General features: G+C 36.5%; 1 protein-coding gene across 2 annotated transcripts; it reads right to left on the bottom strand.

Moving 5' to 3' along the window:
* Nucleotides 1-181: 181 nt before the first annotated feature.
* On the bottom strand, nucleotides 182-13,373 carry LOC132311403 (nuclear transcription factor Y subunit A-1). Of its 2 annotated transcripts, none has more exons than XM_059809300.1 (6): nucleotides 13,247-13,373; nucleotides 11,107-11,401; nucleotides 7,943-8,058; nucleotides 7,737-7,808; nucleotides 2,792-2,959; nucleotides 182-1,042 (listed from the first exon to the last, which is right to left on the bottom strand). In XM_059809300.1, exons 2-6 carry the CDS (start codon nucleotides 11,357-11,359, stop codon nucleotides 617-619), a joined length of 1,035 nt encoding a protein of 344 aa, XP_059665283.1. In that variant the 5' UTR covers nucleotides 11,360-11,401; nucleotides 13,247-13,373; the 3' UTR covers nucleotides 182-616. The 2 variants fall into 2 exon arrangements, with proteins under 2 accessions (XP_059665283.1, XP_059665284.1); XM_059809301.1 differs by having other exon boundaries at nucleotides 2,792-2,956.
* Between the last annotated feature and the right edge of the window lie 496 nt (nucleotides 13,374-13,869).

The following is a 13,869-nucleotide window of genomic DNA, read 5'->3' as shown; positions in this document are numbered from 1 at the left end:
CTAAGAAATGAGAGTTATGTACTTGTTAAGTATAAACTTTGTATAACATAAGATTCTCTGGACTTGCTAGTTTAAATTTTATTACTTGTGACGTGTCATTACAATACTTGTATTATGTCAGGTAAGAAGAAAAATATATACAATTTAGATTTTATAGTAATTGTATTGGACAAAAAAAGAATTGATAGAAATCAAACAAATTCATAATCCATCCAACATTTCAAACACTACATTAAGTCACAACCTTAAATCCTATTGGTAAGATGATACACAATAAAAGACGATCAAGCATTTGTCAACTTTACATGGTTCCTAAAATCTCCCCAAACTCTTCTAAATCTACATGGGTTTCTTCATTCTATGTACAAAACATGTAAAAGAAGAAATGTGAAAGTTTATAGAAGCAACAAGGACCTATTTGATCATCTCTCATCTCTTCTACCCCACCAACCAGAAGCAAAAGAAACAAAGCCAAGAATGATTTGCCGCCTAGCCTTTAAAAAGCCAAGAATGGTTTTGACATAGGAAAACGAAAGCTCACTAGTGATGTCACCCTTTAGATGAGATAGAGACAATCCTCCTCCTTGGAACCATCACCACCACATGCTAGAGCTCACTAGATGGCAAGGGCCTTCTGCGAAGCCTTGCGAGATGGGATGCTTCCCCATTGCTGGCCCGAAGACTCTCCTTCCCCTCCTCCCCCTCCTCCTCCCTTGGCCAAGCGCGAATTATATGTACGGAAGCTGCTGTGGATCTGGTGGTACTGGCCATTGTCATTGATGTATCTGCGTGCTTCGGAACTTCCATGCTCGTTGGGTCGTCTTGCTTCTTGATGATTACTCAAGGTTTCAGCGGAGTCACAGGGCATAGGTTCGGAACCTGAGGAACTGGCAGACTGTGACGAGATGACTGAACCTGAACCTGTTCCCTTTTCTTTTGCTTTGCGCTTAGACGCCTCAGTTTCAGTCTTCTTTGCAAAACGGCCTCCAGAACCCCTGGCCCTTCTCATAGCATGCTGGTGCCGGGATTCATGAAGATATGGCTGTAGGATAAGGAAGAAAACAAGGCAAATAATAAAACAATGATATATCAGAGTGACAACAGGTATTGTAATACTCAAACCAAGCATGCCACAAAGATTAATACATATAATCCATTCCTCTCTTGGGTTTTCAAGTGAGGAAAAGTGGAGTCACTGGAATTTAAAATAAAATCAAGTTAATATAGTTTATTGAGATCTCTAGGTTTTATTTTTGATTACCCAGTCAACGGAGAATAAAAGAAAAACTAGTCAGAGGACCTCCATCCTTGAGAACATTAAACCCCATTCTAGACACAGTAAAGAACCAACAGCAGATGCAGAAAAAGATAGGATATTAAAAAGAAATTCCAATCTAAAATTTCTTCTGTTACTAGGTTTTGAAGTTCTTAAAGAGTATAGTTACTTTTAGTTGCTCTTAAAGAGTAGAGACTATAACCAGTGTAGGTTTTGGTCTATATCTCGTCCACTTCAACACAAAAGCTTCGCATTGGTGGAAACTGAAAAGACAATGACAAATAAAGGCAGTGCAGGTTGAAGGAAGCGATTTAATGAGGAAAGGCAATTTGCAGACTAGGAGCTAGTGGAGGTCTCCCCCAAGAATCCTAGTAGTCACCCGACGCTTTATATATTTATATGTATATATATTAGGAAGTGTACACATACACATAGGTACAAAAGCTTTTGGATGTGGATGCAGTGAGGAAACAATTGAGTCAGATGGGTCTCAAATACAGGGTTTTCTTGTTCTTTTTTGTTTCTTTTTTAATCCTAGAATGGCATAACTTCATCAGAAGTGAGATTTAAAAAAGCACAACTTACCAAACAACAATGCTTAGTTAATGGATAAAATAGTAATTTATCATGCAAGTAACAGCAAATTAGCGGCTTGCTCTGATTTGCAATTTTTTTATGGTTCAAGCCTCAAGGGGTTCTTCACCACGATAGGGGGCAAAAGTTGGGAAACATTATAGTTTTCAATTTCATTTAATAATTTAATATTATGTAGTCTTAATACAAAAGTTACAAATATGTGTTTAGTAGACACTTCAGCGGCGAGCCATGCCTGTTTTAGTACGTGTTAAGTGGTGTCGAAAAAGTGTCGGAGACCTATCTAGGCATGTCCAAGATGGACATGGCTCCCTGCAGAACATGGTTCCCTGCAGAAGTGTCTACATAGCCCAGCCAGCTTATTAAGTATCATATTTATCCGATATATAGCATCGCTCAAAATCAGTTGCACAATGATCTTCCCCAATTTGAACATTAGTTATCCATAGTTTTGCTATTTTTGTCAGTTACTACCATTTATGTGATTGAAAAATTTTAATAATTAACTTAATGTAGGATCCTATAAGATACTCAATTTCCCTACTTGTTCCAGACCAAGTAACATCTTAGAAGCATGCCTAGATGCGCATACGTAAACCTAACATCCAATACCATCATCAGCATATAAATCACTTTTGTGATAGCAATGACATTCATTAAATGCTATTTCAAACACTATTGGTGGCAAAGTATATTCAGCTTCTCCTCAACTTTTGTCACTAATATTAAAAGCTGCAAACCCCAAGGGAGCGGTCAAGTACCCAACCTAACAAGGTTGAGGTCCTCAGGTTTGAACATCCCCCGCACCCAATTGAGGCCAACCTCACAAGGGTTCCCCTGGATTAATGAACAAGTAGAGACCAAGCTAAGAAACACGCCAAAAATTCTGAACATTAGAAGAAAGCATATTTGGACATCTACCTTCCGAACTTTTATCAGCTTCTTTTCAAGCTCAGCTTTGGCACGTGACTGTCTTCGCCTCAGAATCCCATGGTATTGCTTGGCATTCACATAAACTGGCTCTTGTGTCATTTCAAGGGGCAAAGGCATTCTAGCGTGATGCATATCAAACAAATGAGGATGAACCTGCTAAATTTATTATTTTGTCAAATACAAATATCTCAAGTTGTGATTCATTCGTAAAGAAGAATAAACCATTATAGATGCCAAGAGTTATTATTCTACATTCTCAAACCAACCAAATTTAACAACAATAATACGTCCAAGAAAACTGACATCATAAAATCAAAATCATATCAAAATGAGAAGTACGCCTAGCAGAGATTCCAAAACCATCTAAAGATAAAAACAATGATGCATCAAGAAAGCAGATGGTATACAACTGAAAATCATATGAAAAGGAGAAAGTATAAGTAGCATGAATAATATCAGTCCATAAAAAAAGAGGGATACCCAAACAACAAAAGTCATAAATAAAAAACAAAGACACCACAAAGAAAAAGAACTAAGGTGGAAAGCTTCCCATAAGTCATCTAAAGTGATCTCCTTCCTCTATCAAAGAATTACATATAAATTCTGCACATGGATGACCGCAGAAAATATGCAGCTAACCCCAACCTTCAAGCCATTTGTCACAAGTGATTATAAAGAAAGAGTTTCCTAGATAGGTAAATTCTCAATAATAAGGTCATGGCTTCCATGTTCATTGCATCTCCCACCACAAAGTATCAACATTTTCTAATTGCCTTAAAAAAGAATATTACTGAAAGCAAGAAGCATTGCTCCATCACCTAAGAAATAAGTAAAATTCTTCATGTCACTGTGCCTCCCCCACTGTAAGGCATTGAGGATTGTAGTCTTCATTGTTGAATATTTAGCTCCTACTTAACTTGTTTATTGGGACTAAACATTCATTAGAAATTTGAATTTGCCTCATTTCAGCCCAACTATTAACTATATATGAGTTCAACCTAAAATGATATCCATAAGTACTAGAAGAGGAAACTGAATATCAGACTTCCAAAAAAAAAAACAATAGAATAGACCACCATTAAGTTATGTGTCATATTAAGCAAATAATTTGTATGTGCATTCTCTTGAGACAAGCTTCGAGCTCGTTAAGTAATCTTCAGAGTTACCTAGTGAAAATTTCAGATTGATGATTTATTGATGGCTCTGTTTAGTTACTAGGAATTTCAAATAGGAAAACAGCTCCCAAGAAGGCCGAATTAAATATGGGAAAGATACAGAAATAAGGGAATTTGCTTTGCCCAATAACCATTCTGCTTGCAGAAATTTTCGCCACAAAAAATGACTAAGTTTTGATGAAAATGGAGGAAGGATTTCTTGTAAGAACAGTTGTTGGTTGGTTGGGAACACACTTTCCATCAACAAGTAAAAGCAAGATAAGTTGTGGTTTTATTCCTTAGTGTTTAAGTTTTATCATCCATCAAATGGTGTCTGAAGCTCTAAAAAAAATAAATCAAGGAAGGGTTCAAGGTCTTCACATGGTCGGTTTGGAATCCCAAAAAATAATTAAGATGCAGGAAGTGAAAGAGGTAAGTGTCTTCACAGCCCTCCTGAGACCAAATTCATGACAAATTCTCCATGATATATGAAACAAGATTATAGGAAAATAGAAAACTGTTGAGCAGGGATGTAAGAAGGTTGAACTCATCCGAGCATTAAACTGTTCGAGCTCAGTTCATTTAGAAAACTTAGTTTGCACCTGAACTAGACAAACTATCCAGTCTCTCTTCTTTTTTTAATAAGATTGTAAAAGAGCGCTCAAACGGGGAACGCGGCACACAAAAACAAATAAGGACCAAATAGGGACCCTAATCTCTCAAACTGTCCAAAAACTGAACTCTCCCCCCCATCGATTTACAATTCCTCCCATAAACCCAACAAAATATTGAACAAATGATAAAGAATTTCAGTTCCCCAATAGTAGTCTCCTCGCCATCAAAGGATCTGTTGCTCCTTTCCTTCCACAGAAACCACCACACGCATAAAGGCGCCGCCCTCCAAAAGTCATGGGCTTGGGAACCCACTGTACACCCTCTCCAAACCACAATCAAACTGAGAGAGTACCGAGGCATAACCCATGAACTCCAGACAAAGCAAAAATCAACCATCAGCTATCCATAGCCACAGGGCAATGCAATAGAAGATGATCAACCGACTCTTCATTCCTCTATCCAGTTTTACACTCTGTAAGCAAAGTTGGTCAAAATTCAAATCTCTTGTATGCTTTAATCAACTTGGGTATGCCCCTTTATTCATTTTAGTGAATTTTCAACCCCTTTTTTTACAAAATTATAATAATAATAATGAAATAAATAAAAAATAATTGGTTAGGCTTACAAGAAAATATTTATTTCCCCACCCACCGGAGCAAGGAAAGTGCACCAATTTTCTTGAAAGTTTAGGAGTTACATTACCAAGGCTCTTGAAAAACTGATAAATGGGATTTTAATCCAAGTAGCACACACGACGGAACAGAAACACAATACAACAGGGATCCGATGACACGTCAAATCCTAAAAGATTAGGAAATGAACAAGGCATGGACACGGTTATATATATACTGACAATTACAAAATTTTAATTAACTTTCATAATTTAGAAGATGAAAGTATGTGAATATTTAAGAGAGAATTATATTACATATGCTACCGCTCTCCTACTTTGTCATTACAATCATATTTTTGCCCCTTAAAAATTGTTTATTGCATACTTAACTTGTATTGACATATGCATAATGTCAAGAAAATGTTGGACACAGGTGTCTTCATATTGTTTCCAAGATTTTTGGGCATGCCTACTCTTAGATATGTTTATATTATATAGGACTTGTGTTGGAGTGTATGCGATGTGTTGGCTTAGCGTCCAAGATCTCTACCAAGTGTCCAATTGTGTCGGTTAATTGCAAAAAAATGAAACTATTATAGACATAACGCCATATCTGTAAAATGTACGACACATGTCTGGGAAAGTCCATGAAGTGCTGGTGTCTAACACGTGTCTGAATACTAGACCTTCTTAGAAGTGTCAATGCTACAAATATCTTAACCCAAGACAACTTAATACGAATGATTTCTCTCTCAGCTTACATACAGATGACGACAGCGATGATACATTAGTATCCAAAAAAACAGACGACAACAGCGATCATCCATTTGCATCCAAAAATGCCATTGCCACAGGGTTACTACCAAAACAAATGCCTTAATTACAGCAAGGACCCTTGTAAAATACTCCACCTTCAATTCACTTGTCACAAAACTAATAACTAAGTGATGATGCATACTATCTTGTTAGCAAGAAAACTGACATTACTTTGGCAATGACCTGTGCGCGGGGGTAATAAAAATCAACAAATTTATGATTAAATTTCACAACCAAGCTCTCTTGGGAAGGTTTTTTTCAAATTTTATATATAAGTAAATAATGTATTAAAGAGCATTCAAAAGGGAAACGCATTCCACGAGCTACAAAAGTCCACAAAAGCTAAAGCCTCAAAGAACCCAAAAGATCAACAAACTCCTCTATGGATTTACAATTCCTCCCTAGAACCCAACAAAAAAGGGTACGAATAATGGAGAATTTCAAAGACCCAATAGGATTTGGTCAACTTTAATCACAGCTTGGGGAATCCGAGTGTCAATTGATTGTCTCAATTATGGGGTAATCCTAGAGTCAAATATTGATTACCTCAATTATGGGGTGATTACTTTTATTATGTTAGAGTCAAGTATTGATTGCCTCAATTAGGGGTAATCGAAGGGTCATAAGATGCTATAAAAGGGGTAGAATGTAATCTTGGTGAATCAATCATTGAATGAATAAAAATATCCTTTGTGTTTCTTTATGAGTGATTCACAAATTCTGAGGGTACGAGGCCTTCTCTAGGTGTGATACCTAGGCCCTGTTGGAGTGATTCCAATTGGCTTTTTTCTATTATTTTCAATCTTACTTCTCTACTATCTACTCTTGAACCATAGCCTTGTTTATCTGAATTTCCAGCCACAACTCTTATTTATTTCAGCTATTCGAGGCTGATCTTTTGTCCTACATCAGTTTTCCTTTCCTTCAAAATATCTCCTATTTCTCTCTATAGCCAAATGCGCCACCAAACGCATAAAGGTGTAACCCTCCAAAAATCACGGACTTGAGCCCCCACTGTACAACCTTTCCAAGCCTCAATCAAACATTTGGAAGACCTCGGCATAACCCACTGATACCCGAACAACCCCAGCATCAAAATCCAACAATCCCGCGCCATTGGGCAATGCAAAAGAAGGATCAACTGTTTCCTCGTCATTCTTGCACATAAAGCACCACTTAACCACAATCTGTCTCCTTCTCCTTAGGTTATCTTGAGTCAAAATCTTCCCTAAGATGGATGTCCATGCAAAAAATGCCACTTTACTTTGGGAAGATTTTAGAACAGTCAACTAGGTTGACCGGGTTTTAATTTTTCCCCTGTGCAAAAACTCACTAAATACCTATTTTTAAAGGACTAACAACTCATTAAATACCTATTTTTAGAGTACTAAGTACCCGTTCAAGTTCTAACAGCTGCCAAAATTTCATTTTTGTTGAACTGCCATATCATATGAATCGGGGACCTCGGGGTGTCTACATAAAACCAATGTTATTTGATCTTCCTGACAAGACACCTATATGTCTATTGCCATAAGTTGGATGAAAAAAGTTATAATTGCCAACAAATAAGACACATACATGAGGCGGATAATTCACTAGGTTGAATTAAATTCCAAGAGAAGATACACTTCTCTTTTAAACAAATATGGCCACGAATAATAAAGAAGAGGACAGGTGAAAGAGAACGGACAGCAGGTTGCTAATCATGTGTGCCCAAGAGATAATGTACACATACCAAAGGCTGAGGCCCATAAGCCGCCATCATTCCTCCATAGTATGGATCTGAATATGGATTTGACGCGCAAGCCTGCAAAAGAAAATAGCAAATCTATAAATTCTGTTGCGTGCATGTTCTCTAATTTTGGACTTTGACAAATGCGAACATCGAGAAGTAAAGCAATTATCAACACAATTTCGCTCAAAATTGGAAAAAGCACTAACAATTGAGTGGCCAACAAGTTCAAGCTGTGGAGGCAGTGTGACGCTTTCATCATTCCTTGGAGGTATGGTTGATGTGACGTGCTGTAAATTCCGGTGCTCTTGTCCGTAAGTTCCATCTATACTTGAAGTAGGAGCTTCATGAGTATTAGGATAGAAGAAATACTATCATCCCAAGCAAGGCAAAACATTGATTGAAAAATTGAAATATGTAAATTTTAATTACAAGATAAACTAAAATGAAAAAATAATTGGCTTTTCTAGAAAAAAAATTCCCCCTAAGGAAGTTATTTGTGGCACTTAGATGAAGGAAAAAAGAAATATTTGTGGCCTAGTAGCTTTGCTGATACTGTTAAGTCACATTTGAATTACGTGTGAAACTTGAGTCGTCCTAATTGTCTTTACATTCTAAATGAATGGGGTAACAAGTTACAGCTACCATCATGACATTAGTATAACAAGTAATAATAATAATAATAATAATAATAATAATAATAATAATAATAATATATATAGGGAGAGAGAGAGAGAGAGAGAGAGAGAGAGAGAGAGAGAGATCCTTTATATCATGGAATTCTAAATATAATCCAGGACCATCAATTTCAATGGATCAAGTTCTTCAATGGCTCCATTTAAGATGTTGAAATTATATCCTCGAAATATATATGGGAGGATAACAGAATCAGTCAATTTCCATGGGACGTCCAATTGTGCCCTTAATCGATAATAGGAGAGTGACTCCCAGGAAATTAGTTGTAGGGAACTTCCATGGCAGCACCCTTGGTAAATATTATGCATGAAAAAAGAACCAGCTGTTTGATGAATTTATTCAAGTGCTGCACAAAAAATACAAGCGGATCCTCCTTCAAGTGGGTTCAATAGCACAAATTTAATTATTATTAACAACTTATACTAACCTAAAGCGATCTGCACTTTCAGCCAGGAAAACATGTCTTTTCAGGTTTCACTCGTTGCAGAATAAGTAAATGGAAGAAATTTTTTTTTGATAGTATTTGAATTGGCAAATTAATCCCACATACTGTTTTGGCAACATAAGGTCTTCCATATTACACATTCAGCACCAAAAAATTTCAGTGCTAAGTTTCAAATCCGTCAAGCAGCCCTAAAGTTCAACTCCATGACTTTTGCTGTTGAAATGTTCCATGCTAGCTAATAACACTTTTGGGTGCTCTCTCCTCGGGGGAGAATGGGAGATTTGAGGTCTGTTCCTTGTTCTATTGTCTTTCCAACTTCTATGGTTCTGATTTCCCTTGGAAGACGATTTGGTGCTCGGAGGCTCATCTCAGAGTGGCCTTTTTTGTTTGGACTGCAGTATGGAGCAAGATTTTGACGATGTATAACCGAAGGAGAAGAAGACAGGTTACTGTCAATTGGTATTGCTTGTGTAAGAGGGATGGAGTGTCTGTGGATCACCTCCTATTGCATTGCCCCGTGGCTCACGACTGTTGGAGCCTTATTTTTGGTTTGTTCGGCGTCCAGTGGATTATGCCTCGGTCTTCAAGAGGTTTGATTGACGCTTGGAGAGGCTGTTTTATGGGAGCCCACACCCGTGAATTTTGGAGGGCGGCACCCTATATTGTTTGGTGGTGCGTTTGTTAGGAGCGGAATAGAAGATCTTTCAACCGGGAGGAATCCTCCATTGGGGCTTTGAAATTTCATATTATTACTTCTCTTTTTAGTTGGGGGACAGGGAGAAATTGTAAATTTGTAGAGGAGAAAGTTGATTTTTGGGGTTCCTTGAGTCCTTGGGCCCTTTTTCTTTGGATTCCACCTTTTTGTAGCTTTCGGGATGCATTCCCCTGTTTGAACACTTTCTAATATATTCTTACTTATAAAACAAAAAAATGTAACTTAGAAGCATGCACTATGCGTGGTTTTCGGGCGGGAGTGGGTGGAAAAAATCCTCGAGCCCATGGTCAAAAACCCTTGAACAAGCCTAAGGCAAATTCTATATGCATGGTTCTTGCCCTGGGGGGTGGGTGGAATGGAAATAAACCTCTAGCTGAGGCAAATTCTATAATTACAACAAAATAAACGAGATCCATATAATCAACAAATTTATTTTGCTAGCAACACTTTTCTTGTGCAACCACGCAATTGATGCACCCAACATATACTTATCAAAAAAAAAAAAAAAAATTGATGCACCCAACATACCATAAACCTTAAAAGTTAAAAACCTAGAGTATACAGGTTACAAGTGCGTTCCAACAACCTCCACACCTGCTCCCACATTACTTTGCTATGCCAAAGCCAAGACTATCTCATTGAACATACATACATATCTATATCAATATCTATGCTACTATTAAAGGAACCTAGAAGTTCTATACATTTCTTCTTCTTTTTCTACATTAAATAACTAATAACTATTATTTTATGACTAAGGACTCTTAAGAATTATTTTTGAACTAAATACCTAATCCTTATTGATTTCTTCCTAAAAACAATCCTACCAAGAGTGTCCATCTCAAACTCCTCTCTCTCTCACACATGATCAATGTTTGGTTAATTACAAAAAAAACCCCACAAATACTCTCAAGAGTAAAAGCATTACGCTATGTGCATAGTACGAGCATTACGTTTAGAATCCTGGTTCATATTGTTTGGCTCATATTACTTGTCGTTTCAATATTATTAAGCCTTCTCTGATGGAATTTATCTATTCTCAGCTTGTATAGGAGCGCATTCATTTAAATGAACATATATACCATACATATGTATACGTGTGCATTCATACAGTATATCTAAATGCAATAGGGAGATTTATGGCCATTGTGCCATTCATTTTTCCTTTTCTTTCAAAGGATTTATTCTTTTTGCGTATTTGCTTATGAATCCAAGTGTAACTAATAACAGGTTCAGTAAAGGAAGGCAGATTTAATCTTTATGCCCCACTCATGTTAAAGCAATAACAAATCTGAAACCCTCAACGAGTTTCTTTGATCAGTAGTTTAATCATGTGTAAAATCTCAACTTAAGAAACTAAAAACAAATCGTTATCATGTGAGAGATCTTTGAGGGTAGAAAGGTCTTTATTGGAACCATGTGATATAAAGTCTGACCGCCACAGTCAATCATTTGGTAATGTGTCTTTGAGAGATATATCTTACAGCAGTTGATGCTATTGTAATTTGAATAAATACCTGAACCTGGAGGTGAAGTAACGCGTGATTCTTCAACAGCGTCTTCTTTCTCATTAAACCCACCATCAGATTTTGATTGGCCATCCTTAGATTGTTCCAGAGAATATGAATTGGATGCATTAGTTGCTATCACAGCAGAGGGGATGGAGTTATGACCAGAACTGCGCCACCAACGTTCAGAACACACTGTGGAAGGTGAAATATTATATGAATCAACTCCTGTACGCTTTGCACTCTCGGAGTTTGGCCGCATGCTTTCAGATTTCTTCTTAAAAAATCAATTCACTACCCCAACCTACAACATATACAAGAAAAGTCCAAATTAATGAATAAAGTTCTTACAAAATCTTCAAAAAGAGAACATTCAAAAGGAGAGAAACTCCAAATTCATTCATAAATCCCAACACTGCTTTAGAAGGATATGCAGTCCAGGACTGTGAATGCATGTTTCCAGATTCCTTGTAAGCAATTTAAAAAAAAAACACTCGATTTCTTAATATCCTAACCTAAAACATACACAAGAATATCCTAAATTGGGGAAGAAAGTTCAGAGAAAATCTTTGACCAGTGGAAAAAGAGGGCACCTTAATCCAGCTTCAGAGAGTAGAAAATGGAGAATCATAACCACAACCCCCTTGTCACGACAAAGGAAAGAAGGGAAAGAACAGTAATTAGAATGTGGTTCAAAGGGCTTCTTCTCATATATTAGTGGATATCACGGTAGCAGTAGAATTAGCTATACATTAGAAGCACGGGGGCTGTATCTATCTAAAGGAGGTACAGACCCCTCCCATCGTAGGATACAATGCAGCTGAAATACTTAAGCCCTTGTATAGGTTGGGCATATACGGAAGAAAACTAAAAATACATTCATAAATCGTGACAAGGCTGTAAAAGGCTTTTGAATAATGCTTTCTGGATAATCTGGTTAGAATGTTCAAGAAAAAAGTATTGAAGGAAGAATTTGGGGCTTAAGTGGCTTAGACCTTGTACCCGAATGTGTAAGGTTCCCATTTAGAGATTCATCTCAGAGCCCTGCCTCGAATGCAAACCATATGTTATTTCAGACAAATTGAGAGTTGGATATGGCTTTCCTTAAGACAATGTAGCTTTAAATTCATAAATGTTCTGTGAACAACAACTTGTTTTTCAGGGTTAGAATAGCAGATTAAAATTGACAAGTTTGGAACAGCCAAATTAAATGATCATGAGGCAAAATGTACAGATAAGTTAAATTTAAAACTTCCGCTTTTGTTTGAACTTAATTCACTTTGATACACTTAATAATTGCACTCCACTGAATTTGAGTACTTTTAGATTTTATATATTTTCTAAGTTTAATTCAACTACTATATTAAATAAATCATGAAAATTAAGCATTGCGCTTCTAATAAAATGGTCTGTCTATGTTCATGTAATTTATAAGTTATTTATCATCTCTTCTGGTCGAACACATAACTCATTGAATTCAATTCTGATACAACTATCCAAAGTATGCAGCACCCATGTGTAAAGCACGGGACGAGTACATTCGATTTATTTGATCTACATATATTGAAAATTAATATATTGATTTGCACATCTGTATATAATACACATGCAAACCTACCCAAGTACATACATATGCATCCAAAACTTGGAACACCTTAACTCAGAAACAGAAAACCTTGGATACATTCAACATGCATCACAACCTACAATCCATCTACTTGAATGCTGCACTGTCAATTCTTTTTGCAAAGTCATAACTTAAAAAAACCCAAGAATTCATCCAATTTACCATTCAGTAAAAACCCATGAAAAAAAAATAAAAACCCATGAAAGAAAATAAACAAAAATAAATCCAAAACGTCATCCTGAATCTGACACTCCTAACCGTCATGTTTCTTCAAGACCCCATTAGCAAAACATCACGAATCAATCTTTTCATAGAGAATTCCTCAAATAATAGAATAAGAAAAGCGGAGAAAATGACAACAATACCAATCAATCTAAAAAAATTCTCAAGACACAGAAATCAGACAAGCCACGTACAACACATGCATGTCTACACAGAAACACACACATGGAAGGATTGAAAGAGTAGAGATATAAACCGAATAAACGGATCAAAATTGAGAATCTCATACAGAAGACTTACCGGTACAGAGAGTGGAGAACATAAACCCTAGAATTTTGGTACCTTCAATCTCAGAGAATCCAGCAGTCAATATACTTCTCTGTGGATTATAACTACAAATAAGAGTAGACTCGGGCTATTCATTAACTCACCCTCAACGACGACCTTAAATACGTGACCAGTCATTTATCTACTGACACGTGTAAGACAAACAGATGTCCTCTGTTTTTTTTGGGGGGGGGGGGGGGGGGGGGGGGTTTAATTGTACATTATCAGAATTATAAGTAATAAATACTGTGTATTGCCTTTATTATAGCAGATAATTACTGTTTTTTTTAGGATTGTTCATTTGATCTGCAAAATCAATTTTATCCAATACGATTGGATTTTTTCTTTATTCTTATAATTCAGCTACAAACTAATAAATAAGGAATCTGTAATACACGGATCTAAGTCTTAAAAAAATCAATCATATTCGTTAACCAATCCAATTAGATTCGTTCAAATTTATGTATAATATGTACACACACACACATATACATGCTATTTCTATTTTTTTAATTTTTAATTTTACTAACTCTTAACCCTATCCGTAAAAGACCTACTAAATTTTGAAATTTCATTTACTAAGACATAGTTAAAAA

Source organism: Cornus florida, unplaced genomic scaffold (assembly GCF_030987335.1).
Source record: "Cornus florida cultivar Cherokee Brave unplaced genomic scaffold, ASM3098733v1 CherokeeBrave_3.0.0_Hap2_Chr06, whole genome shotgun sequence".
NCBI classification, from domain to species: domain Eukaryota; kingdom Viridiplantae; phylum Streptophyta; class Magnoliopsida; order Cornales; family Cornaceae; genus Cornus; species Cornus florida.
Note: the sequence above shows the minus strand (reverse complement) of the source record. Positions and strands in the feature narration are given on the sequence as shown.